This window comes from Saccopteryx leptura, chromosome 4 (genome assembly GCF_036850995.1).
Source record: "Saccopteryx leptura isolate mSacLep1 chromosome 4, mSacLep1_pri_phased_curated, whole genome shotgun sequence".
In the NCBI taxonomy this organism is placed as follows: domain Eukaryota; kingdom Metazoa; phylum Chordata; class Mammalia; order Chiroptera; family Emballonuridae; genus Saccopteryx; species Saccopteryx leptura.
The window spans coordinates 173,574,957-173,600,421 of NC_089506.1; the positions used below are offsets into that span (position 1 = coordinate 173,574,957).

At 43.4% G+C, this 25,465-nt stretch overlaps 1 protein-coding gene across 1 annotated transcript in view; it reads left to right on the top strand.

Annotated features, from left to right (window-relative positions):
* The first annotated feature begins 1,040 nt into the window (after window positions 1-1,040).
* LVRN (laeverin) overlaps window positions 1,041-25,465 on the top strand; it is a 63,989-nt gene continuing 39,564 nt past the window's right edge. The window contains exons 1-4 of the mRNA XM_066382060.1: window positions 1,041-4,508; window positions 17,776-17,918; window positions 19,423-19,562; window positions 23,139-23,265. Of these exons, the coding sequence (XP_066238157.1) occupies window positions 3,820-4,508; window positions 17,776-17,918; window positions 19,423-19,562; window positions 23,139-23,265 (1,099 nt within the window). The 5' untranslated portion in view covers window positions 1,041-3,819. The remainder of the gene's footprint in view (window positions 4,509-17,775; window positions 17,919-19,422; window positions 19,563-23,138; window positions 23,266-25,465) is intronic.

Consider the following 25,465-nt stretch of genomic DNA (forward strand, 5'->3'; position numbering starts at 1 on the left):
GGGCTCAAGCTGGTGAGCCTTGCTCAAAGCAGATGAGCCCGCGCTCAAGCTGGGGACCTCGGGGTCTCAAACCTGGGTCCTCCACATCCCAGTCCAATGCCCTATCCACTGCACCACCGCCTGGTCAGGCCCCCCCCACCCTCCTCTTCCTCTGGTAATAACCAAACTGTTGTCTCTGTCTATGAGGTTTTTTTTTTTTTAATTTAATCCCTTCACTTTTTTCTTTCTTTCTATAAAATCATTTTTCATTTTTAATTAGTTGATGTACATTATTATATTAGTTTCAGATGTACACCCCAGTGATTAGACATTATATAACTAAGTGATCATCCCTATAAATCTTGCTCCCATCAGACACCATATGTAGTTGTTAGAATATTATTGGCTATATTTCCTATGTTGTACTTCATATCCCCAGGACTATTCTGTAACAACCAATTTGTACTTCTTAATCCCTTCACCTTTGTCATCCATCCTCCCAAACCCCTTCCATTTGGCAACTATCAAAATGTTCTCTGTGAGTCTGTTTTTGTTTTTATTTTTTTTAAAGATCCTTTAATATTTCACTTAACAACTTATTTAGTGTTGATGAATTCCTTCAGCTTTTTCTTGTCTGGGAAGCTCTTTATCTATCCTTTGATTCTAAATGATAGCTTTGCTGGATAATCTAGGTTGTAGGTCCTTGTTTTTCAACACTTCTCAAATTTCGTGCCAATCCCTTCTGGCCTGAAAAATTTCTGTTGTGAAATTGGCTGACAATTTTAGGGGAGGCTCCCTTACAGGTAACTAACTGCATTTTTCTTACTACTTTTAAAATTCTCTCTTTGGCCCTGACTGGGTGGCTCAGCGGATAAAGCATTGTTCCGGCACACCAAGGTTGTGGGTTTGAGCCCCTGTCAGGGCACATACTATTTTGTTTTATGTAAGAAGAGAAATACAAGGGTATATAATTGTATTTGCCTCATTTGCATAAGTAAATACTGAAAGGATACACAAACTATAAAAAATTATTAACTATAGAAATAGTGGTAGAAGCAAGATAACAAATTTTCATATTTTGATCTAAAAATGTCATGTTTTGATTTTGAAATTTCTGAATATATTACTTATCCAAAAACTGTATTTTCAAAGTAAATAAAGAAAAAGAAAAATTGTCATGTAGCTCAAAGGGGATAATGAAGTATTACAGAGGTCCATAATAAGTACCAAGGAATCAAGGGGGAAAAACAGCAGACATACCAAAGTATAAACATAAACAGCAAAAGTAAATAGTGACACAAGACACAAAGGTAAAGTTTCACTGGGGTAGCTTATAAAAGGCTTGAATAATTGCTTTAGCTTAAGATTTCTAAATAGCAGCACTGACCATATTTGGGGCAGGATATTTCTTTGTTATTGTAGGTGTCTTGTGTATTATAGGAAATTTAGCAGAATCCTTGGCCTCTAACCTGTAGACAAGATGAGCAAATCCTCCCCAAAACAGTTGTAACAACCAAAAATGTCTCCAAACATTGAAAAATGTCCAGGGAGGGAGGACAACAAAATCCCCACAGCTGAGAATTCCTGTTTTTGCTGATGTGAACAGGAAGTAGGTTTTCTGAATAGCTCATTTAAAAAAATTTTTTTACTTAATTGGTGTTTTTCTGTCAACTGATCTATGTCCCAGAACTACTTTTATTGAGATGTTAAATATTTCATATAATAGTATTTTCTGAGTTTTTTTTAATTATTAACATAAGCACAACTTAGCCAGTATATTATTTTGTAACTTCTTTTGAGTGATATTAGTGATTCATCAGAAATAGTTTCCCTTTTGATAAGATATTTAAATTGCTGACTCATTTGATAAGATTTTATTACTCTGAAACTTTTTGTTTGGTAGTCAGTCCTTATGTCTTTAATGATATTAGAGAAACAGAATTAAACACCCATGTCCACGTGCTCACTTTTCGGTAGTTTCTTATATAAAATTGAGAGAGGCTCTATATGAAATAGTTTTGTTACTGATGTCTTTTTTTGTTTGTTTGTTTGTACCTTTCCTTGGGAGTCTGGGATCCTTCAAGAAATTGTCCAGGGTTTTTTAAGGGCATTAATTAGCACTGCCTCTGTGACAGTCCCACTTTACAGTGGCCTAAACCCAGGGGCTCCTGCTTGCTCAGTAGCTCACAATTCTGGCAGCCTGACTTGGGGCAGGTTTTGCAGAAATAGGAGTGTCTCTAACCAGTTCTACCCAGAGTCTTCTGGGAGTGTTGCCTGTGGTCATATTTTTAAATATGATTGTTTTATTTCTAAAGAAAGCAAATCAAACCTGGAATCAGGAGACTGATCCACAGATTATAGCACAACCATCTGTGTGAACCTGGTGTCCTCTCCCTTCTCCATCTGTTCTGGAAGGTGTGTTTTGTTGTTATTGTTAATGTTACTGGAATGTTACTGATTTCAGTTCCTGGAGTGAAGAAGATCACATTGACCAGGAAATTACCTGGATTGACCCTGTCTCTGAACTCAGGTAGGAGGGTTTTCTCATTGGAAGAGAGATAACGATGAAAAAAGCAAAATGAAGATCGTTTTATGGCTGTAATGGAATTTTTCTCCTCGATCTGTAATAACTTAAGGGGTCTAACGACGGGATATACTCTAATAAATCTTCAGCATCAACAGGATCTTTAACCACCTTCTCCTCCCACCCTTTCCTCCCCCGGCCGCAGCGCGTCCTGAGTACTTGCAACCCACACCCAATTCCCCCGAGAGCGCGTGCGGACTCGGAACCGGCTCGCAAGCCCGCACTGTCCCAGGAGCATCGCTCAATAGCAGGTGCCCGCGTGCCTGTGGCCTCACCGAGGGCACCGCCTGGGAGACGAGGTCCAGCCCGGCTGTTTCCGAGTGGCAAGGCTGGCCCCCGGACTGTCTTACTTTCTTTGCTTGAAAAGGCCGATCTTGAGAGCAGGACTCCCCTTTCTCCGGGGAGGGGAGCGGAGAGCCAGACCCGGCTCCAGGGCTGGACACCCAGTGCCTGGCATTCGCGGAGCCAAGCGGCGGCTCCTCATCCCGCCGGTCCCGAGGTGAGGCGCCCTCCCCTCTCCTTCAGCGGGAGAAAGAGACGCCGCGCTCCCAGGGTTTCTTCGCCCTCCCTCCTCCAGGACGCCAGACCTCGCTTCCATCCAGCACTCGCTGCCTCTGCGGCGCGTCTCGAACTCGTTCCGAAGGCTGACTTCACGCTAATGACTTAGCTCCGGAAGTTGATTCTGACCGCGCGTTGTCCCTCGCAGTCAGTTCAGAACGCACCCCAAAGCCCAGGTCCTTCACCTCCGTCCACGCCCCCAGGGCACGGGTGCCCGGCGGCGGTCAGCAGGTGTGCCGCCTGCAGCTCCTCACTGCGGTCAACGCGCTGAAAGCGCTCTGCTCCCGTCTCTCCTCTGACACCTGAACGGCACCGAGGCACACCCAGCACATTTCATGAACCCAATATCCTGGCCGGAGATGTCCAAATTCGAGTTTGTTCCAACTGTCCCCTCCTCGCACCAAGTCTGGAAGCCTCTTCGGGGAGGTATTTTCCTTTGGATCGATCCTAAGGGCGCGCGCGAGGGTGCGCGGACCCGCCTCTTCGCCCGGCTCGGCGGGAGGGGGGGTAGGCAGGGACCTGGATCCGATTAGGTGGGAGGGGGAAGCCGTGGTCCCAGACGCTCTCTCCCACTCCCAGCTCCACGGGGAGGAGGAGGGGCAGTACCAGAGGGGGGGGCGCCCTGAGCACCCGGCCGGGGCTCTGAGCCGTCGCCGGGTCTCCAGGCTCTCACCTCGTCCTCGCCGTCAGTCCCAGCCATGGGACCCCATTCCAGCTCCGGCTTCTACGTGAGCCGCGCGGCAGCCCTGCTGCTGGCCGCGCTGGGGGCCGCTCTCCTGCTGGCGCTGGCCGTGCTCGCCGCGCTGTACGGCCACTGCGCGCGCGTCGCGCCGTCGGAGCTCCCCAGCTGCGGCGCCCCGGACGCCCGGCCTTCCCAGCCTGGCGGGCAGGGGGAGTCGCCCCCCGCCAGCCCCACCGGTGAGCCAGCAGGGGCGGCCACCCCGGGCAGGCGGCGACCCTCGGGGCCCTGGGACCAGCTGCGCCTGCCGCCCTGGCTCGTGCCGCTGCACTACGAGCTGGAGCTGTGGCCCCGGCTGCGACCGGACGAGCTTTCGCCTCCGACCCTGCGCTTCACCGGCCGCGTGAACGTCACGGTGCGCTGCGCTGTGGCCACCGCGCGGCTGCTGCTGCACAGCTTCCTCCTGGACTGCGACGGCGCCGAGGTGCGGGGTCCTCTGTTCTCGGGCAGCAGCAACACGACCGCGGGACGCGTGCCGGTGGACAACGTGTGGTTCGCGCTGGACATGCAGTACGTGGTTCTGGAGCTCCGCGAGGCCCTGCAGCCCGGCAACCTTTACGAGCTGCAGCTCAGCTTCTCCGGCCGGGCGAACCGGGACACGAGGGAGGGGCTCTTCCTCAACGTCTACACGGACCAGGGCGAGCGCAGGTAAGGGCAGGCCAGCGGGCCTCCCCGGGCCCCGCGTCCGTCCGTTTAGCTGCCCACTTACTTTCCGGCGCGAGTCCCCTGCCCTTCCCGAGAGGCACCTACTCCTAGCCCGTCCCTAGCGACGTCTTCCTCCGGAGCCCCAGGAGAGCACCTCCTCTCCTCCCTTCCCTCCAGAGACCCTGCTCGGAATAGAAGCTCGTGGCAGATTTTCATTCTCATCCCTGCCCGCCCAGTTCGTTTCTCTCGTTGTCCCTTTCAAGGTCGCTGCTACCTCAGAAATGTATCGTTCCCTGTAGAAAGTCCCCTTTCCTCTAATCCGCAGTCCTCATCGCAGTAAACACATCCCTTGGTACTCAACGTTTGGTCCGCGGACCAGCAAGAGCTGTCATACTTGGGAGCTTGTTCAAAACGCAGACTCATTGGCCCCACTCCCGACCTAAGGAATCAGAATGTGCGTTTCAATAAGATCCTCAGGTGATCTCCGGGCACAGAGTCGGGGAAGCGCGGGCCCGTCGCAGCCTTGGCGCCCCCGGGCACACTGCGCGCTCGCGCCCGGCCCGGCCTCTTTCCCTCGCGCTCGGTAGCCGCTGCTCTCGCAACAAACAGACTCACGTCGGGGCTGTTAGTTCTCGTACTTCCCTCTGTCCTCCCAGGTTCTCCAAACCTTCGAAATCCCCTTCAATTCATCCCCACCCACCCCTTGCCTAGGGCTCTCGTCTCATTTTGCTGGTGAACAGCAACATCCCCAACGCCACCTAGTTCTTTGAACACACTCGCGAGTGTCCGTGCCGGCGCGACTGGGATCCTTCTGCTGAGGAAGATAAATAAATAAATAAATAAGTAAATAAAAGCGATGACAGGCCGCCCCTCTGAGTTTGCAGGCTCACGTAGTGTACATATGTTCTTTTTCTACTCATTGGAGATAATGTCTCCCACACGGAAAGTTTCCAGTTCAGGAACTGCCTCTTGCCATGGTGGGCCACCACAGTACTTGACCTCTGGCGACCATCGGGGGATACATGGCTTAGGTGGAAGATACCAGAAAGGCCCTTTTCCCCCACCCCCTAAACTGGCGCACTTCTTCACTCACTCACTGGAGGAGCATTTGCGGTTTACACAACTGCATGTACTTTACCCTTTATTATTAGAGAAAATGTTCTCAGATGTTAGAAACCCACTAAATTACCCCCTAAATCATCTCCTGTGCTATTTTAAAAACTTCAGGGATTTTAAAATAAGTTTAATAAGCTGCCTTGGTAGACGTGTAATCTGTAACTTTTGTTTTTAAGGACAGTGTGCCTGGTTTTTCTCTTTCAAAAATGTATTAATGCTTGAAAAAACTGTGTTTGAAACGTTTCTCGTTAGGATGATGTGTAACCGGACTATGAACACTGGAAACCTTTTGAAACAACTATGTGTAGCTCAGGGTGCAAGATTTTTCATAGGAAAAAAAAATGGCCAGTGTGCACACATATCTAATAGTGTTTCCTGCTGTCAGCAAGTAAATCATCTCTCTGTAAGTAAGTAAACCATCTTTTTTTTCTTCCTCAGTGGGAAGTCTGAATGGGGCAGTGGCCTGGACAAACTGCCCTAGCAAACATGGGAAAGGAAAGTCCCTTTTTCTATTGTGCTGCCAACTCTAGTGGTAACTAGAAACCATATTTTGAGAACACTAAAATTCAAACAGGCAGAAATCTTAATAAAGTTTTACAGATGTTCATAGACTGAGGTGGAGCTCCAGAATTGTGGCATCTTTCTTTTTAATCAAGTGAGATGCAGGGAGGCAGAGAGACAGACTCCCCCATGTGCCTGGAGGGGATCCACCTGGCACTCCCCCCCCAGCCTGGGACTGATGTTCTGTCCATTTGGGGCCGCTGCTCTGTTGCTTAGCAACTGAGCTATTTTAGTGCCTGAAGTGAGGCCATGGAGCCATCCTCAACACCTAGGGCCAACTTGCTCATTTGAGCCATGGCTGCAGGAGGGGAAGAGAGGGAGGAGCAGAGGGGTAGAGAAGCAGATAGTTGCTTCTCCTGTGTGCCCTGGCCAGGAACTGAACCCAGGATTTCCACGTGCCAGGTGATGCTCTACTGTTGAACCAACCAGCCAGGACCAAATGGTGGTATCTTAAAGAAGCTGTCACCTCAAAGTTGTTCTTCTGGGTCTCTGCTTCCAAAGTCACAAAGAAAAGAAACCTGCAGTTGAGCTTGAAGCTAAGGTCACAAAGAACCTAGACAATGTGATGCCTTATGATGAGGGAGATTTGGGAAACCCAACAGGCTAAGTTTGAACCTGAGGCATGTTACTTGAGCCAGTCTCTCTACCTCTCTGAGTTTTTTGCCTCTGTGCATGGACTATACATAAAAAATGTCAACCTGTGAAGTGGTGTGACAATTAAATGAGAAAGGGGATGGGTACAGGGGCTGACTCAACACCTAGTGGTAGCTACTATCAGGGTTATCTAAACATGGAACCTTCCACATCCCTGGTTGATAATGAGTTTAAAGAAGATTCCCAGATGGAAAGAAACTGCCTACTGATTTCACATTTTTTCTTAAGAGTATCTATAATTTCAGCTGCAGTAGTCAGAACATGTTTACCTGTCTTCTTTGGTGACCTTTTATCACAGTCTAGAGAGCTAATGTTTTTTTGTTTTTCTTTAAATAATTTTACTCAACATGAAGGGAAAAGAGAAAGTCATTCCAGAAAATGATTCAGAGAGCATCACTGTCTCCCACTTCTATCTAATGTTTAGTTTATGATTTTCTACCCTCAGAGGTTTCTGGGAATTCTTCCTGTTCTTGGCCTTTCTCCAGTTGGCAGGTGCCATCACATTTCTGCCATATAGAAGCCACCTCCTGAATACCTTGGATGTGTGTCAGTGTCTGGTTCCCCCCTTCCATGTATAGAAAGTTGAAAACAAGATTGAAATGTTAATGTCCCTCAAAGCAGTATTTCCCAAACTTTATCCACCGGCATTTCACTATTCACAACACTATTTCAGGTTGTGTCATGTCTCCAGCCATATTATTTCGTTAAAAACATGTTTCTTGGCCCTGGCAGGTTTGCTCAGTGGCAAGAGCATCAGCCCAGCATATGGACGTCCTGGGTCTGATTCTGATCAGGGCACACACAGGAGAAGTGACCATCTGCTTCTCTACCTCTTGCCCCCTCTCCTTTCTCTCTCTCTCTTTTCCTCCCACAACTATGGCTCAGTTAGAGCAAGTTGGCCCTGGGCACTGAGAATTGCTCCATGGCCTGCCTCAGGTGCAAAAATAGCTTGGTTGCTGAGCAACAGAGCAACAGCCCCAGATGGGCAGAGCATTGCCCAGTAGGGGCCTTGCTGGGTTGATCCTGGTTGGGGTGCATGCAAAAGTCTGCCTCCCCACTTCTTACTTAAGAAAAAAAAAAGTTACTTGATTTATGAAAAGCAACTCTATACCATTGTCATAAATATAAAACCTTTTGCTATTTAGATACTGTAATGGCACAGACTAATACAATAAAAACAAGTTAGTAAGTTCTACCTATTATTGCCTACTGAAGTATCTGAAAGCTTTGAATCTGAGAGCTATCTCTCTTTGTTAAAAAGGAAAATTAGATGATTAAGATAAATAGCACCATACCAAGACTTTCTCTTGACCAAATTAAAACGATCCATAAAATTGGAAAAGAACTGACTTTCTCATGTATGAGTCAAATCTATATTGTAGTGTATCTGAGGGCTACCAAAAATTTATCTTCATCTATACTTTGGGAAATCCTGCATTAGAGTAGTAGTTCACAAACTTTTTACATGCATCACAACCACCAGAGGAGCTTATTAAACATGCAGATTCCTAGGGCACACTTGTGTTTTGTTTTTGTTTTTTTTCCGAGAGAGTCAGAGAGAGGGGAGGGGGACAGACAGGAACAGACAGGAAGGGAGAGAGATGAGAAGCATCAATTCTTTGTTGTGGCACCTTAGTTGTCCATTGATTGCTTTCTCACATGTGCCTTGACCAGGAGGCTACAGCAGAGTGAGTGACCCCTTGCTCAAGCCAGCGACCCTCATTCAAGATGGTGAGGCTACACTCAACCCTGATGAGCCTGTGCTCAAGCTGGTAACCTTGGGGTTTTGAACCTGGGTCTTCTGCATCCCAGGCCCACACTCTATCCACTGCACTAGCCCCTGGTCAGTCAGTACACTTGTGTTGATAGCAATATTATTCACCATAGTCACATGGTGGAAGCAACCCAACTTTCCATTGATGAATGAATGGATTAAAAAATGTGGTTTATACATACAATGGAATGTATTATTAAGCCACAAAAAGGAAAGAAATTCTAAAATATGCTCCAACATGAGGGAACCTTGAGGATATTATGTAAGGTACCTAGAGTAGTCTAATTCATAGAGATGAAAGGTAGAATTGTGGTTGCTAATGACTGGGGGAGTGGGGAATGTTTCACGAGGGATTTTGGTTTCCAGTTTTTTGCTATTATAAATAAAGCTTCTATGAGCAATTGTATGTAAGTTTTTGTGTGATTGTGAGTTTTTATTCTTCTGGAATAAAGGCCCAGGGTGCAATTGCTGCGTTGTATGGTAGTTTCATTTTTAAACTGCCAAACTGTTTCCCAAAGTGTCTATACCATTTTGCAGCTCCACCAGCAATGTTTGAATGACAGTCTCTCTGCATCTTGTCCACCATTAGGTATTGTCACTGTTTGTTTCTTTAGTTGTCCTGATAGGTCTATAGCGATATCTCATTGTAATTTTAATTTGCATTTCTCTAATGGCTAATGATGTTGCACATCTTGTCATGCTTATTTGCCATCTGTATGTCACCTTCAATGAAGTGACTCTCTCTCTTTTGCCCATTTTCTCATTGAATTGTTTGGTTTCATTCTGTTGAGTTCTGGGAGTTCTTTATATATTTTATATGAGTCCTTTGTGAAATATATGGTGTACAAAGATGTTCTGCCAGTCTGTAGCTTGTCTTTTCATTCTCTTAATTACATCTTTCAAAGCCTGACCTGTGGTGGCGCAGTGGATAAAGCGCTGACCTGGAATGCTGAGGTTGCTTTGCCTGGGCAAGGCACATACAAGAAGCAACTACTAGGAGTTGATGCTTCCCGCTCCTCCCCACTTTCTCTCTCTCTCTCTCTCTCTCTCTCTCTCTCTCTCTGTCTCTCTCTCTAAAAGAATAAATAAAATCTAAAAGTTTCTTTAAAAAAAAACAAAGTCTTTCAGAGAGCAAAGTTTTTCATTTTAACCAAGTCCAATTTATCCATTTTTTTATAGGTCATGCTTTTAGTGTCATGTCTAAGACTTCTTTGTTTTATGACTATCTTTTAGAGCAGTTTTAAGTGTACAACAAAACTGAAAGAGAAGTACAGAGGTTTCTCATATAGCCCTTATCTTCATATATGCATGGCCTTCACCACTATCATGTCACTCATCAGAAGGGTCTTTTTTCTTTGTTTACCAAGGAGGAACCTATATTGACATAATTACTCAAAGTTCATAGTTTACCTTAGGGTTTCTGTTGGTGATGTGATGGATTATATTAATTGATTTTCAGATGTTGAACCAGTCTTGCATACCTGGGCTAAATCCCACTTGACTGTGGTGTATAATTCTTTTTATACATGTTAAATTAAATTTGCTACTATTTTGTTGAGAATTCTTACATCTTTGTTTATGAGAGATACTGGTCTATATTTTTATTTTCTTGTAATGTCTTTGTCTGTTTTTGGTATTAAGGTAATTAATGCTGACTTCATAGACTAAGTAAGAGTATTCCCTCTGCTTCTATCCTCTGAGATTGTAGAGAATTGGTATTATTTCTTCTTTAAATGTTTGGTAGAATTCACCAGTACACCCAACTGGGCCTGGTATTTTTGTTTTGGAAGATCATTAATTATTAATAATTATTTGAAGATTTTGAATTATTTTTATAAGATAAAGTTTATTTAGAAAGTCACAGAAGTAGAAGAAATACACTTTAGGAAACAAGTTACAGAGGCAAAAGTAGGGCCTTTTGAGCTTAGGAAAAAAAGATGAAAGGAAAACCCACCTGGTGGGGAAGAGGTGGGTGAGTGAAAGACTGGCAGCCACTGGAGAGGGAGAGGGAGGGGGAGGGGGAGGGGGAGGGGGAGGGGGAGGGGGAGGGGGAGGGGGAGGGGGAGGGGGAGGGGGAGGGGGAGGGGGAGGGAGCTCATTTTCTGTCCTAGGTCCTCCTTCTTAAGGGCTTTTATGGGTGGAGATTTTAAGGCGAGATCACTGCAGAAGATCTCAGTATAATAGTCATCAGCTTTCCAGGTGTGTTCTTTCAGGGTCTTGGCCTCCACTGATTGGTCAGTGCCAGAGCAGGGTTGTTAATCAATGTATCTGGTCCTGAGACAGCCATGGTGTAGCTTGTTTGATTTTGCTGCTTTTCTAGGCCTGGGGCTGATGTTTTTGATGTGGATGAGAACCTCATTTTCCTGGGGGTTTAATGTTTAAGGGCTATTATCTGGCCCCTATCTCCCTTCCCCCTTTAAGGGGTCTAACCTTCATGACTAGCAACCTGCTAGGGGAGGAAAGGTCGGGGGAGGGTCTGAACGGCAGAACCAGCGATATGCTGGGGGGAGGAAAGGTCACCCTGGGCGCGAGGTCCTCGTTTTCCCAGTTCTGTTTGTTGCAAGGTACCTGAGACACTCTATTTGACAATAATGATTAATTATTGATTTAATTTCTTTAATAGATATGGGCCTATTCAGATCATCTATTTTTTTCTTATGTAAATTTTGCCAGATTATGTCTTTGAAGGAATTGATCCATTTCATCTAGATTGTCAGATTTGTGTGCCCAGTATATTACATAGTATTCCTTATTATCCTTATCACTTATTTAACTTTAATTGAATATATTGGGGTGATACTGATTAACATAAGTATGCACATTTCAGGTGCCCGATTCTACAACACATCTCTGTCCACTGTATTGTGGGTTCACCCCTTCCAAGTCAGGTCTTCATCCATCGCCATTTATCTCCCCTACACCCTCCTCCTTATTATCCTTTTAATATCCATGGGATCTGTAGTGATGTCCCTGCTTGCATTTGTGTTATTGGTATTGATGTAGTTGAATTAATATCTACTCTGTTCATTATCTTTTCTATTTGTTGCTCATGTTCTTTGTTCCTCTTTTTTTCACTCTTTTTCTGCCTTTCTTTACTATGTTGAATTTTTCAATCCATGAATACAGAATGTCTATCTATTTATTTAGACCTTTGATTTAGTTTATCATTTTATAATTTCTAGCATACTATCCTATATCTTTTTGTTACATTTACATATATTTAATTTTATTTGTGATTTTCCTTCTTTTGTCTATTAATATGGTGTTTTGTATTAAGTGATTTTTGAATACTGAGTCAGCCTACTTGTCCCCTAAGTTTTTGTTAGGGGAGGAAGACTAGGAAGAGAGATAGAAGGACATATAGACAAAACAAGTATCTTTACTTTTCACTCTTCTTCTTCTGATGGTGTGACCTTGAGACATATTTTCTTGTGAAAGTAATTTCTTAGGAAGTATCCTTAGGAAAAACCAACTGGAGAATGGGGAAGTATGATTGGGAAGAGAAGGAGGCCAAGCCAGGGTAGGAGATCAAAGTCCCATGGAGGAGAATTCTGGAGAAAATGTGAGCCACACCTCAAACTTGTCACCTTCAGGAGCAAAGGAGCAAGAACAGCTTGCTAGTGTGAAATGGCTAGAGAAAACTTGAATCTTTATTTGACACAAATTAAGGTGAGAACGGCATGATCAAAATCAATCAATTCGTGCAGGTGTAGAAAGAGTACACAAAGAATTGAAAGACTTCTTCCCAGTCACTGTTTATGCTAGGAAATCTGGCACAGTCCTCAGGGTATGACACACAGGGAGAAATGTGAGTAATATTAGGAAAGAGTTGAGAAGTCTCAAAACAAGGTCAGTGAACTCAAGAGCCAGGCACATGATGTTGTTGGTATCACAGAGAAAAGAGTCATTTTGTTATCCTGTAGAGATATTGCACCCATACATTTCATGTGGCTGAGCAGTTTTCTCTGTGAGATGGTTTTGTTCATGAAAGATTTAGATCCTGTCTCTTTTTAAAACCAATGTTTCCAGCATATTGGCAAAGCATACCTCATGGTTCCATAAAATGCTGCCATGTTTCTTTCACTGTCCTTTTACTTTTTAATCTCTTTAGTAATCTCTCCTGCCTCCACATGAATACCCTAGTCGCCTATATTCTCCTGTTCATTCTTAGATGGCAGATGATCTGTGGTCACTAAGTCACAAACACTGTCCAGATACAGAAATTAGAAAATTTAGTCCTATGTGATATTAAAACTTTGAACTTAATTTACTACAAAATCTCCCTCTTTCCCCCTCCACCCTCAGTTCTCCGAGTTTGGGCTGACTTTAGGATGGAAACCTTCAGTGAGGTTGGGGACAGTGGCCCTTGCATTTCTCCGCCTCATATTTCTAGTTCTCCCCTTCCATCTTGAGAGCTGCTGTCTCAACCCCACTGGGTCCAGTGGGACTGGGGGAGACAGGAGTGCGGCACACAGGGCAGTGTTAGTTGAACCAGCACTCTTATTTAATCTCACTTGAGTCTAACAGATGCCTTTATTCCTTGAGATGTCATTTTCCTGGACCCTTAAGACTTTTCTCACTGTTTTCCTTTCTCCTGCAATTCCCTTGACCCTGTAGGATGTTTTTCTTATTTTTCTGTTCTTATGGTCACTTGTGACTCCTTTCTTAGCCCCTAGACATTGACTAGAGCATTTCTAAGCTCCTCCAGGTGGCTCTATTGGACAGAACCCAAGAGAGTCCCCACATTGGCTCATTCTGTGTCTCGGGGCCAGCAGCTCTTCCAAGGAACACTCATCCATCCCTTGCCCAAGGCTGACGTGGGTCCCAGGCAGCAGCCCTCCTCTGCTTCTGCTTCCAAAGCAGTCAGTTCTCTTGCCTTTCAGATCCCCACCTGGTAGGAGTCATATGCCAGCTGGTGTCAACTTGAACTTTCTCAAGAGTCAGCTGGGCACTAGCCTCTAAATCTCAGTCTCAGGAAACACATGTGCTGCTCCCCGAGGAACCTTCAGCCCTTAGCTCAGGGTTAGATGGCTGCACCCCCACCCCACCCCACTAGCCTCTAAATCTCAGTCTCAGGAAACACATTTGCTGCCCCCCGAGGAAACTTCAGCCCTTAGCTCAGGGTTAGATGGCTGCACCCCCACCCCACCCTACCCAGCTCCCTGAGAGCAGGAGGGCTTGGCAAAATAATGCCCACCTCCCCCCCACCAAGAAATCTTTTCTCTGATCTTTTTGTCTCCATTTCCTGACACTTCTTTTCTGTCCTAGATATAGCTGAGAAGTCTAAGAAGAGTCCACAGGTTTTTGAGACCGTTTACTTTGAAAATGTTCATAACATGGTTTGGCACCTTTCTTTGGAATTTTACATCTACAGACTGTATTATGTTTTGTTGCCTGGTGGAAACTTCAGTTTTAAGATTCTATTACACAAGTAATAAACAAAGATGATTCATGAGCCAATCCTTGAACCACAGTCCAGTGGTATAATATCTGTCTTTACTAAATATTTTGATTTCTGAGTGTGTTGTGTAAAAAAAAAAAAAAAAAAATTGGAGACAATTCTCCAAAGAGTCTTATTTAATCTTTGACCAGCTATATTATTTAGCACTTGTTAACGAGAGTTGTAGGCATATGGAGTTCATAAAATAATTTCGAATGAAATGCCTTACTGAGTGGATATTTTTATATGGTAGTAGATTTATCCCCAGGGGCATCAAGTGGTCTTTACCACTAAGACCTTTTCCAGCACGAGAAAGTGGTGAGTCCATAATTCTCTGACTACACAAGAGGTCAGGAAAGAGAGTGGCTTTGCAGTACTGAGCTGTTAGGAGACAAATTCTCCTAAATTAACTCCCTCACCAGCTGAGCACTCTAAACCCAGACTTTATAGGCACCATAATAGCATGTTTCAGTGAGGTTTGAGGGGAGGAGAGAGTGGCGGATGGTTCTATTTTCTGAGGCCAGGATATCCTTACAGGGTTGCTTGAGTCCAAAGCAGAGAGAAGAGAAATAAATACCAGCCTTTGGTCCCCAGATGTGGCATAACCAGATCATATGTGTTCTGGTTGGCTCTGACCTTTGCAGTTGATATTGAGAGCCAGAAAGACTATTGTAGGAATTTTTCCCATTTTGTTTGTTTGTATAATAACGGGGAGAGAAATAGTTGAGTAAAATCCAAGAGTTTCTTTAATTTCACTTCTCTGGAAACCTGACTCACAAAGTTGAAAGGCACTTGCTTAATGTTTGATTTCTCAAAGTGGGGACTCTATGTGTCTGTTAGCCTTTGTAAACCTGTACTGCATTTTGCTGAGCGTCAAAGTTTCCCATTTCCTGAGAGTTTGACTTCCTCCCTCTTCCCCACCTTGCAACCTCCTTGAGATTTATACGCTTGTGAAATCATGGCAGCAACGGAGATGTTATCCAGCTTTACTTTCTATAGTTTCTGTTATACAAACAATAGGCATTTGTAGGCCTTCCAAATATATAAGCATGTATTTGATGTGCTTTTTGACTCTACATGACACCTTTTCATGCTAATATATCGCTGTTAGTACAAAACGTCCTGCAATTTCAGAGAGCTCGTAGATCTGAAGCTCCTGCATGAACTCTTAAGGGACAATTTTTCCCAAACCTGAATGACCTCATGGGCTCTTTGTTTTCATCCCACTGGATATCTTTTTTAAATATTTTTATTTTATTTTATTTTATTTTATTTTTTTTGCATTTTTCCGAAGCTGGAAACGGGGAGAGACAGCCAGACAGACTCCCGCATGCACCCGACCGGGATCCACCTGGCACGCCCACCAGGGGCGACGCTCTGCCCACCAGGGGGCGATGCTCTGCCCCTCCGGGGCGTCGCTCTGCCGCGACCAGAGCCACTCTAGCGCCTGGGGCAGAGGCCAAGGAGCCATCCCCAGCGCCCGGGCCATCTTTGCTCCAGTGGAGCCTCGGCTGCGGGAGGGGAAGAGAGAGACAGAGAGGAAGGAGGGGGGGAGGGGTGGAGAAGCAAATGGGCACTTCTCCTATGTGCCCTGGCCGGGAATCGAACCCGGGTCCCCCGCACACCAGGCCGACGCTCTACCGCTGAGCCAACCGGCCAGGGCCACCACTGGATATCTTTAACCCTGTTAGAATCAGTTTTAGAGCTCTAAGTGGACTTAAGATATCATCTAGTTCCATCTATGTATTTTATATAAAGGGATGCCCTAAGAGTTTAGCCACTTTCCCAAAGTTACACCTGTGTGTTTATCCTGCAGACCCTGAGCAAGGACTCAGGCGGCTGAATTTCCTGCTCACTATTTTTTCCATGGGATTTTCAGTTGTTTCCGTCTTCTCTGCTTTAGCTCACCCTTTGTAAAGTTAGCAGCCAATGCTGGGAAACAGACAAATGCCAGTGTAAAAACTCTGCAAAAAATACTTCGTAGTCTTTGTACATACTAATATCAAGCTGCCTTTATTTTATAGTCCTGTCAAAGCTGAGAAAACACTAATTCAACTGCTATGAACCATATTTTTGCCAAGTGATATAAATGATACAAAAGGAAAATCACTTAACCCCTAACTTTTGGTAGTTTAAAATTTATTGGGGAGACAGACATGGTTCATATTCAGTTTGTGGTCAACTGTGACCTCTGGAAACTTTTAAAATGCATTTGTAATTAGTGATTTCCAGCCTTCCACTTCCACCCTACAACTTCTTATTCCTTGAATTCTCCTGTAGTTCATTTATATCAAGAACAATTTGTGAGATTGGAAGGAATATAGACTAATTCAAAGGTCATTTGTTGGTAAATTTAATCACTAATAATATGAAATCTCAAAAACAAAAATAGATGACATCATTATTTTTTAGATGGGGAGACCGAGGCTTAGCAGGAATGCGTGGCTTGTTCAGGATTGCTCAGTTGGTAGTGGATGGAGCGAAGTCTTGCCGCGAAAGTTGCTAGGGTCAGAGCTCAGAGGCCTAATTCCAGTCCATGCTAGCAAGAGCTCAATAAAGTGAGGAAAAAGCAAATAGGGCAAAATAGGCTTATTGAAAATTGTCTTTTTGTCACAGTGAGGTGACACATCAAATTAGCTGACTGTGAGAAGCTTTTGAACATGCCAGCTGTTCCGTGTGTCCTTCCTAATGCTGTGTGAATTTCTGTGTGAGCCGGGGCCTTATCATGGCAGAGGAGGAGTTGCAGAGATAGGTGCTAGATGGGATGTGCTCTCTCAACATATCTTTGTTGAACTCACCTTTTATTTGTCTAAGAACTGGGCCTGAAGCAACAGTAAATGCTTCTGAGACATTAAAATCTCAGAACCTGAAGAGGAAAAAGGAATTTCGTCTTTATGATTGTCATCTAAAAACAGGTTCCCCTGCCAGAGATTCTAGGAAAATGGGGTCATGAGACTACAGGTTTAGTTTGAGGAAAAAATGGTTTGGTAGAACTCATCTCCTGTCAGACTCTGGCAGTTTTTACAGAGGGCGAGCCTGACAATCTCCTTGTTCGCTCAGGGTACTCTTGTCTCTAAGCTTTTCTCTAAAGTCACCAGTGCACAGTGGGACAATGTCACCTTCTGTTATTTTTCCATGGAGATTGGGGAAAAGAGCAGCATGGACTTGATCAATTTACCCATCCATATATGGGATCATTCAAAAAGTCAAATGCAAGTTGTTTTATTCCGTTGGCACTTACCCCCAAGCATGTGCAAAATAAAACATGCTATAAGTTTTCAACCAAGAAGAGGAAACATGTGAGCAAAAGATAAAAATGTAGACATTTTCAACTGATTTAATTTCAATGGAAGATAAAAGCAATACACCATTCCTAACGTAGTAATCCTATTTTTAAAATTACTTGGTTTTCAAAATTCTGGCATTGCATATTGGTTGTATTTATTCCTATTTTGTTTGTAAAAGGTTTTAAAGGCATATGATGTAATGAGGTAAATATTATTTTGTGGTTGAAAATTAAATAGTTCTTTTGTATTTTAGGTCTTGTGAGGATTGGAGTGTGTGTGTGTGTGTGTGTTATGGGGAAGGCAGCAAGGAAGATGAGGGGAAACAGTCTAGCTCCTTCCTACATGTAATTATAAGCCATAATCCGTCAGTATTTTTTTCTCTTCCACTGGTTTGAGATAAAAATAAATAGATATTTTTTCCCTAAAAATGTATTTTAGGGCCCTGTTAGCATCTCAGATGGAACCAACATTTGCCAGGAATGTTTTCCCTTGTTTTGATGAACCAGCTCTGAAGGCAACTTTCAATATTACAATTGTTCACCATCCAAGCTATGTGGCTCTTTCCAACATGCCGAAGCTGGGTAAGTATCTGTCATCTCATATAGATATAAATTATATATGTATATATCTATTTAACTCTGTAATAGCTTTTAAATCAATAGCTTTTCTTGGCAATGTGTTGATAGTATATTATAATTAGGGAGAGCGGTCACTTGGGGTATGCGACAGTACCCACATCTTGGAGATGATAAATCTTATTTCTTTTTTTTTTTAATTAAATTTATTGGGTAACATTGGTTAATAATATTATATAAGCTTCAGGTGTATAATTCTATAATACATCATCTTTTTACTACATTGTGTGCTCACGGCCCAAAGTCTAGTCTCCTTCTGTCAGCGTGTATTTGACCCCCTTTCCCCTCTTCACCCCCCTCGCCCTCTTCCCCTCTGCTAATCATCATAGTGTTGTCTCTGTCTATGAGTTCTTGTTTGTTTTGATTTTTATTTGTTGCTTTCTGTTTTATACCCCATGTATGAATAAAATCACACAGTTCTTACCCTTTTCTGTCTGACTTATTCCACTTAGCATGATATGCTCAAGATCTATCCATGTTGTCTCAGATGGCAATATTTCATCACTTCTTGTGGTTGAGCAGTAGCCCATCATATATACATGTACGACAACTTCTTTATCCAATCACCTATCAAAAGACACTGAGTTGTTTCCCTGTCTTGAATCCTGTTCCTTTTTGTAGTAGAAGCTGGGGACATTATACTGTTCTTATGCATTAGCAGCCTGACTGCCCACTGGTTTAGGCATCCAGTATTGATCATAAGTGATAATAACCTAGTGAACTTCATCTGCATCTGGTAGAAAGAGGTGTTTTATTTGACTCACATGACTCTTTTCTTTGGATTAAATTTGTATTTAACTTTTAGAAATTCAGAGATTTCTAATAAAAATTAAAATTCTTACTTCCTCGAAAACTTAAAAGATCTAACCACACCTGGCCCGCAGTTCTTACATGACAGTGATAGTTACAGCTGAGAGGCTGCTCGCTGCAGACTGGGCCTGGTCTCCATCATCCCAGTCAGTGCACACGGTCTGTTTCCCACCAAGTACCTGGCCCTCGCTGGCATTTCAATTTGTGATTTCAGGTTTCAAGGGCCCGGTTTCCCTCCACTGCAGACCTTGCTGAAACTTGAGACTGGCAGAATGGTACCTTATTGACCTACCATGGTCCTGGGACACTCTAGGTTAAGTCTTGTGAGAAATGGGCCGGACTAGGAAATGGTAGAAGTGGATGCAAAAAGGAGGCAGACTGTGGGCCTAACATACAATGCCCATGGATGTGGCCCTCAGTCAAGACTGTGTTACTCAACCTAAAATTCAGGACGAAGGTGCTGTCCTTAGATCTTTCTAGTGTGCTTTTGACAGCTTAGGGGCAGAGAAATCCAAACTGCTCAACTGTAAGGAGTAGTTGGGAAGAAGTATCCAGGTGATAGTCAACTTGATAAGTTAATTTAAAGGTAAACATCATTGCTTAGGTTTATAGTGATTTGGACTAAAATAATTTTTTCCAGGTCAGTCTGAAGAAGAAGATGCGAATGGAAACAAATGGACTGTTACCACCTTTTACACCACACCCCACATGCCGACTTATTTAGCTGCATTTGCTGTATGTGACTATGACCACGTCAGCAGAACTGAAAGGGGCAAGGAGGTGAGTGAGGAACGTTCTCCAGGTAGGGGTACGTTTGCAGTGGCTGCAGATTGTTCATCCATTCTTCCTGCATCCATGCCTTGTGACTGCATATCCCAGCCCCACTTCCTCGTTCTCACTCCAACTTTTTCCAAGCCCTTTTACAGCCCTTAGTGTGGCTTTGAAGAATGAGGCACAGCAGTTCCTGCTGCAGCACTGTAGAGGGTTTCCATGGAAGGCCACACGTGAAGTCCACGCAGGGCAGATTCTGAGCCCCCTCTTCCCAAGTTGTTGCTGTCTTTCAGAGGACAAGTGAGAATAAGGGAAAGTTGATGTCCTAGCTCAGGTTTATCTGTTGTCTACCTCGCCTATGATGTTAATGCGGCCTTTATGCTAAGTGATACCCAAAATGTCTAGGAACCAATGTGGCACGAGCCCCGAACAACCAAAGCAGACACGAGCCGGAACATCCACTGCACCTGAAATGGTGCATGCGCGCTAAACACTTTCCCAATTGAGAGGCGGGGCTGCGGACTTCCTCAGCGCTGGGACATGCAACACTTCCCCGGAGCTGTATAAAGTAGCTGCTCTGTCCTGAAATACCTAGTTTTCACCCAATTATATCCTCATTACATAATAAGCCTTTAGGAAACTATCCAGATTGGTGTGCCAGTACTTTGTAAACTGGTTCACTCCCTGTGCTGGAATGTGGAGGTAAGCAAGGCCCCTCGGCTGTTGTCTGAGTTCTTTTTGGTCAGATTGACCCCACAGGGCTGAGGAAGACCAGACCTCCAAGCTGGCTGAGGCCCTCTCATGAGCCCAAGATCTTCCAGGTTCCTCCTTTGTCTCCTACTTGTGGAGACAAGGAAGCTGTGGATGAGCCACGTCTGTAATGGGGGGGGGGGGGGGGGGGGAGAATCACTCCAGGTCACTCCTGCACTCCTAACCTGATGATGAATTAAAAATACTGTGCTAGAGGCAAACAACGGCTTGTTATCCTCTTCAGCGGTTGGCTCCAGCCTGATTTCTCCCCTTGAATCATCACTGGTAAATCCTTGATATTCACACATGTAACATTGGCCAAGTCAAACGTTCGTGACATATACGTTGATAAATTTACCAAGGCATGGGTTGAAAGCATGTGCTTTGTGCCTGGCAAGAGGGAATGGGGCCGGAGCTCAGGAGGAACCCGGCGTGCTCTGGTCTGTCAGCATCCACATCTCAGGCGGCTTGCTGCTCTCCCTGCTACTGCACAGTGAACAGTTCTTATACCAGGATTAAATCTGTTTCTTAGCAAAAGATCATCCTGAAAAGAAAGCCAGCTGTCTTGGAAGCAAAGAGGAAATGGAACATGCCTAAGAAAGTAACGTTTTTAGCCAGAAAATTGAAATTTGGGATGAGTTTATCAGTGGAATGTTGCATTTGGCTAAGGCTCAGCTCCACAAAATGAAGAAGTCTACCATCTACTCTATGGGAGAACTAGAACACGTTCTTGGAATGGCATGCAGACTATAGAAAAATTGCTCATCAAGTAGGAGAAAACTTAGTGAAATTGAAATTGTAATTAATGTATGGCATGAGGGTAAACCTAGGAAACACAGAACCAGGAAGGGAATAGCACATTCTGAGTAGAATTTAGCACACGTGGGCATGTGTAAGGGTATTCCTCTCTTTCAGACGCTGAGGTCCCTGTGTCTCAGGAGGACCACAAGAGCACACTGGTGGACTGGTGTGATTTTAAAGGAACTTTATGGCTGCATCTCCAAATGCTCCTTGCTGCCCGGCCAGGAGCCCTTCACCCCTTCCACCCAGCTTGAAATCTCCACTATTTGCCTGCCTTTTGTCATATAGAATGGTAGTTTATGGGAGGAGCTTTACAAACTGAAAATGAACATTCAGGCTTTAATTGCTATCGTCATTATTTTCCAAATAATCAAATGAATTAAAATGCATTTATTATCTTGCATGCGGGGAGAGGAAACTATTCTTCCTTCCTACCCAGTAGTGTGGGCTTTGGTTTAGCAGTCTTCCTGCACCTCAGCAATTAGAACTAGAGTTGGGGAGGGTAAATTCACTTAGAGCAGGGCTGAGTCCGGGGCCCCTCTTTCCCAGGACAGTGAGACATTTGCAGCAAGGGGAAGGTTGGCAGGAATGAGAGGACCCACGCAGGAGGCTTCCAAAACATGTTTGGGAAAGAGGAGCATTCCCCAAGTTCTCGCATAGTTCAAAATTCTCATAATTCAAAACAAATTTTTCTAGCAGTAATTAAAACAAAGTAAAGTGAATGTGTCCTTAGAGTGTAATAGTCAGTAAATATTGTTGTGCTGTTTTTTTATTTTCTCTAATGTTTTGCAGAGAGCTCTTTCTCAAATGTACTCACATTGTGGCAATTATTTTAATTTCCTCATCTCCTTCTAACTTCTGTTCCAGGGTTATTGAGTTTCATACATGTTCTTTAGCGTTAATACTGGCAATTCCATTAAAAGGTGGTTGGATGGCATTCTTCGGGGGGGGGTATAAAATAATTTTGTATTAAGATAATAATAAAGGTTTAAAATGGCAGCAAATTACAGTGGTCACCAAAGTCATGCAAATAGCTTCCAATTGCCCAAACAACAACACGGTTACCCTAAACTAACAGAACATGGCAGAGACTTCTTTTTACCTACTAAAGTGGTAAAAAGAACATAATTTACTTGCATCAACAACTGCAAAATCAAGACTTTTGATGAACTTTTTAAAATTAGGGAAATTAACCGTATTCCACATTTTGAGAATAAGATGGGACTATTAATGTTTTTGTTAACAGACCATTTAAAATTGGTATGATTCAGATTTAACATGTACCGTATGGTATAACCCTCACTAACTGCACAATTCTGCCTTTGAACATTGGAAATATGTCCAGAACAGAGAAGTGAGGGTCCAAGGTACCCATTTACTCTAACATAGATTCTTCATTTTCTGTGGGAGAAGAAACAGGTTGTTTTTGGATTACAGTAGTTACCCATGTTATTGCAAAAGATTAAAACAATTTCTGGGGGAGCCACTGTTTACAACTTAGTAAGGAGCCGTCTGGGCTTTTCTCAGTGCGCAGATACATTTAAATATTTTGTTATATAGTTTCTTTGGAAAAAATGTGACTGGCTCTAGATCAGTGGCCATCAACCTGGTCCCTACCGCCCACTAGTGGGCATTCCAGCTTTCATGGTGGGCAGTAGCGGAGCAACCAAAGTATAAATAAAAAGATAGATTTAATTATAGTAAGTTGTTTTATAAAGATTTATTCTGCCAAACTTAGCAAAAATCCGACATAAAGTACTTGGTAAGTAATTATTATTATATGCTTTAACTTGCTGTAACTCTGCTTTATAAATTTTATAAAGTAAAGTTACTTCCCTACTTTATAAATCACCATTAATTTGGAACCGGTGGGCAATTAGAAAATTTAACTACTAACAGAGATACAAAAGTGAGCAGTAGGTATAAAAAGGTTGACTACCCCTGCTCTATAGTATCAGGGTATTGGAGCAAGCAGGTTGTCATTTTCCAATATCACAACTGCTTCCTAATCACAGTGTACTTGTTTTGATTTAGATACGCATCTGGGCCCGGAAAGATGACATTGCAAATGGAAATGCAGACTTTGCTTTGAACATCACAGGCCCCATCTTCTCTTTTCTGGAAGATTTATTTAATATTAGTTACCCACTTCCAAAAACAGGTGAGTCATCATCCCTTTTGGTGCAGTTGATTTCCGATTATGGGGGCTCTAAGTTGAGGTTAAGTGTATCCAGACGAGCCTTCAAGGACCCATTGTCACCATTTAGCTGCTGTTTGGGAGTTGGTTCCATCCCGCCCGAGCACACAGAGGCCTGTCTACTCTTTCTGTGTGGGGCCATGTGCCCAGCGGGCATTCGGAGAGCTCTCAGGCTTTTAGTCCCTCCTGGAACTCACTAGCAGCCTCACATCCTCCAGAGCTGCCTTCTGTCTTGCATGCTGTCCTTTTCTCTCATAATGCAAGTGTGCAATTCAGTGTTCTTTCAGCAGGTCTGCATGAGTTACTCCAGTTCCCTTTAGTAAGGTTTTGTTGGTTTTAAAAAAATATATTCTTTAAAAAAATTTTTCCCATTGATTTGAAGAGGGTGGGCCAGGGAAGACAGAGATAGAGAGAGAGATAGAGAGAGAGAGATGCGCATCAACCCATCTTTCTATTTAGTTGTGCACTCATTGATTGCTTCTCGTATGTGCTCTGACCCTGGATAGAATACACGACCTTGGCGTGACGGAATGATGCTCTACCACTGAACAACCCAGCCATAGCCTTTAAAAAATATTCTTTAGATGCGAGTCATTGGATTAGAATTTCAGGGTCCCATCTGTGAATTTTACTTATATAAAATTGGAATCATGTGTGAATATAATATGATCCTTGAGGAAATATGTAAACATTTTATCTCTTGTAGATCTATACCGTATGTCCTTAAAATTATATGAGCCACTCAACTGAGAAAGTTGTTCAATGTTTTTTTTCTCTCTTTCAGGTGAGGGTTTCAGTAAATGTGTTTTGTTTCTCTGACATGGATTGGTGGGTGGGATAGGAGTGGGGGGAGGAAAAGGAAGGTTAGAAGAATGGGAAACCTAGGCTAGGTCAACTAAATTTGTCCCAAGGTAATAGAGCATTCTCTGTGGAGGCTACGTAATGACCCAGGTGCACACTTTACTACATACTGTCAACTTCAACCAGGTGTAAAGTCAACTTAAATTGTTGAACATAGCACAGAACAGACACTAGGCAGGTGTAGCATGGATTATAAGAATGATATTTCTTCTATTAGCAAAATAAATTTAAAAACTTTTATTGTTCTTCTAGTTATAAAAGTAATAAATGATCACACTGTAGAACATTTGGAAAAATAGGGGAAAACACAAAAAAGAGAAGAAAAATCTACTCTAATGCTCCCACACAGAGCTACCCACGGTTGACTCGTGCAGTGTAGCCCAGTGCCTGTCTTAGTCTGGGTCTCTGTCTTTCTCTGTATTTGCTTGTTTTTTTGTTTTGTTTTTGTTTTTTTGACAGAGACAGAGAGAGAATCAGAGAGAGGAACAGCTAGGGACAGACAGGAAGGGAGAGAGATGGGAAGCATCAATTCTTCATTGTGGTTCTTGTTGCAACTCCTTAGTTGTTCACTGATTGCTTTCTCATATGTGCTTTGACCAGGGGGCTCCAGCAGAGCAAATGACCCTTTGCTCAAGCCGGCAACCTCGTGGTTTCAAACCTGGGTCTGCCGCGTCCCAGTCCAACGCTCTATCCACTGCACCACTGCCTGGTCAGGCACTGCTTTGTTTTTGATAAAGATGGCAATATAGAGTTGACATTATTCTTTGAATGTTTTGGGTTTTTTAAATATATATAGCAACATGATCTAGATAACAAAATACTCTTTTTTATTGTCGTTTTTAATACATAGAATACCTACATATCAATTTGATAAAATACTTTCTTTTTTTTAATAATTTTATTTTTTTAATGGGGTGACTTCAATAAATCAGGATACATATATTCAAAGATAACATGTCCAGGTTATCTTGTCGTTCAATTATGTTGCATATCCATCACCCAAAGTCAGATTGTCCTCTGTCACCTTCTATCTAGTTTTCTTTGTGCCCCTCCCCCTTTCCCTCTCCCTCTCCCCCTCCCTTCGTAACCACCACACTCTTATCAATGTCTCTTAGTCTCACTTTTATGTCCCACCTACGTATGGAATAATGCAGTTCCTGGTTTTTTCTGATTTACTTATTTCACTTCGTATAATGTTATCAAGATCCCACCATTTTGCTGTAAATGATCCGATGTCATCATTTCTTATGGCTGAGTAGTATTCCATAGTGTATATGTGCCACATCTTCTTTATCCAGTCATC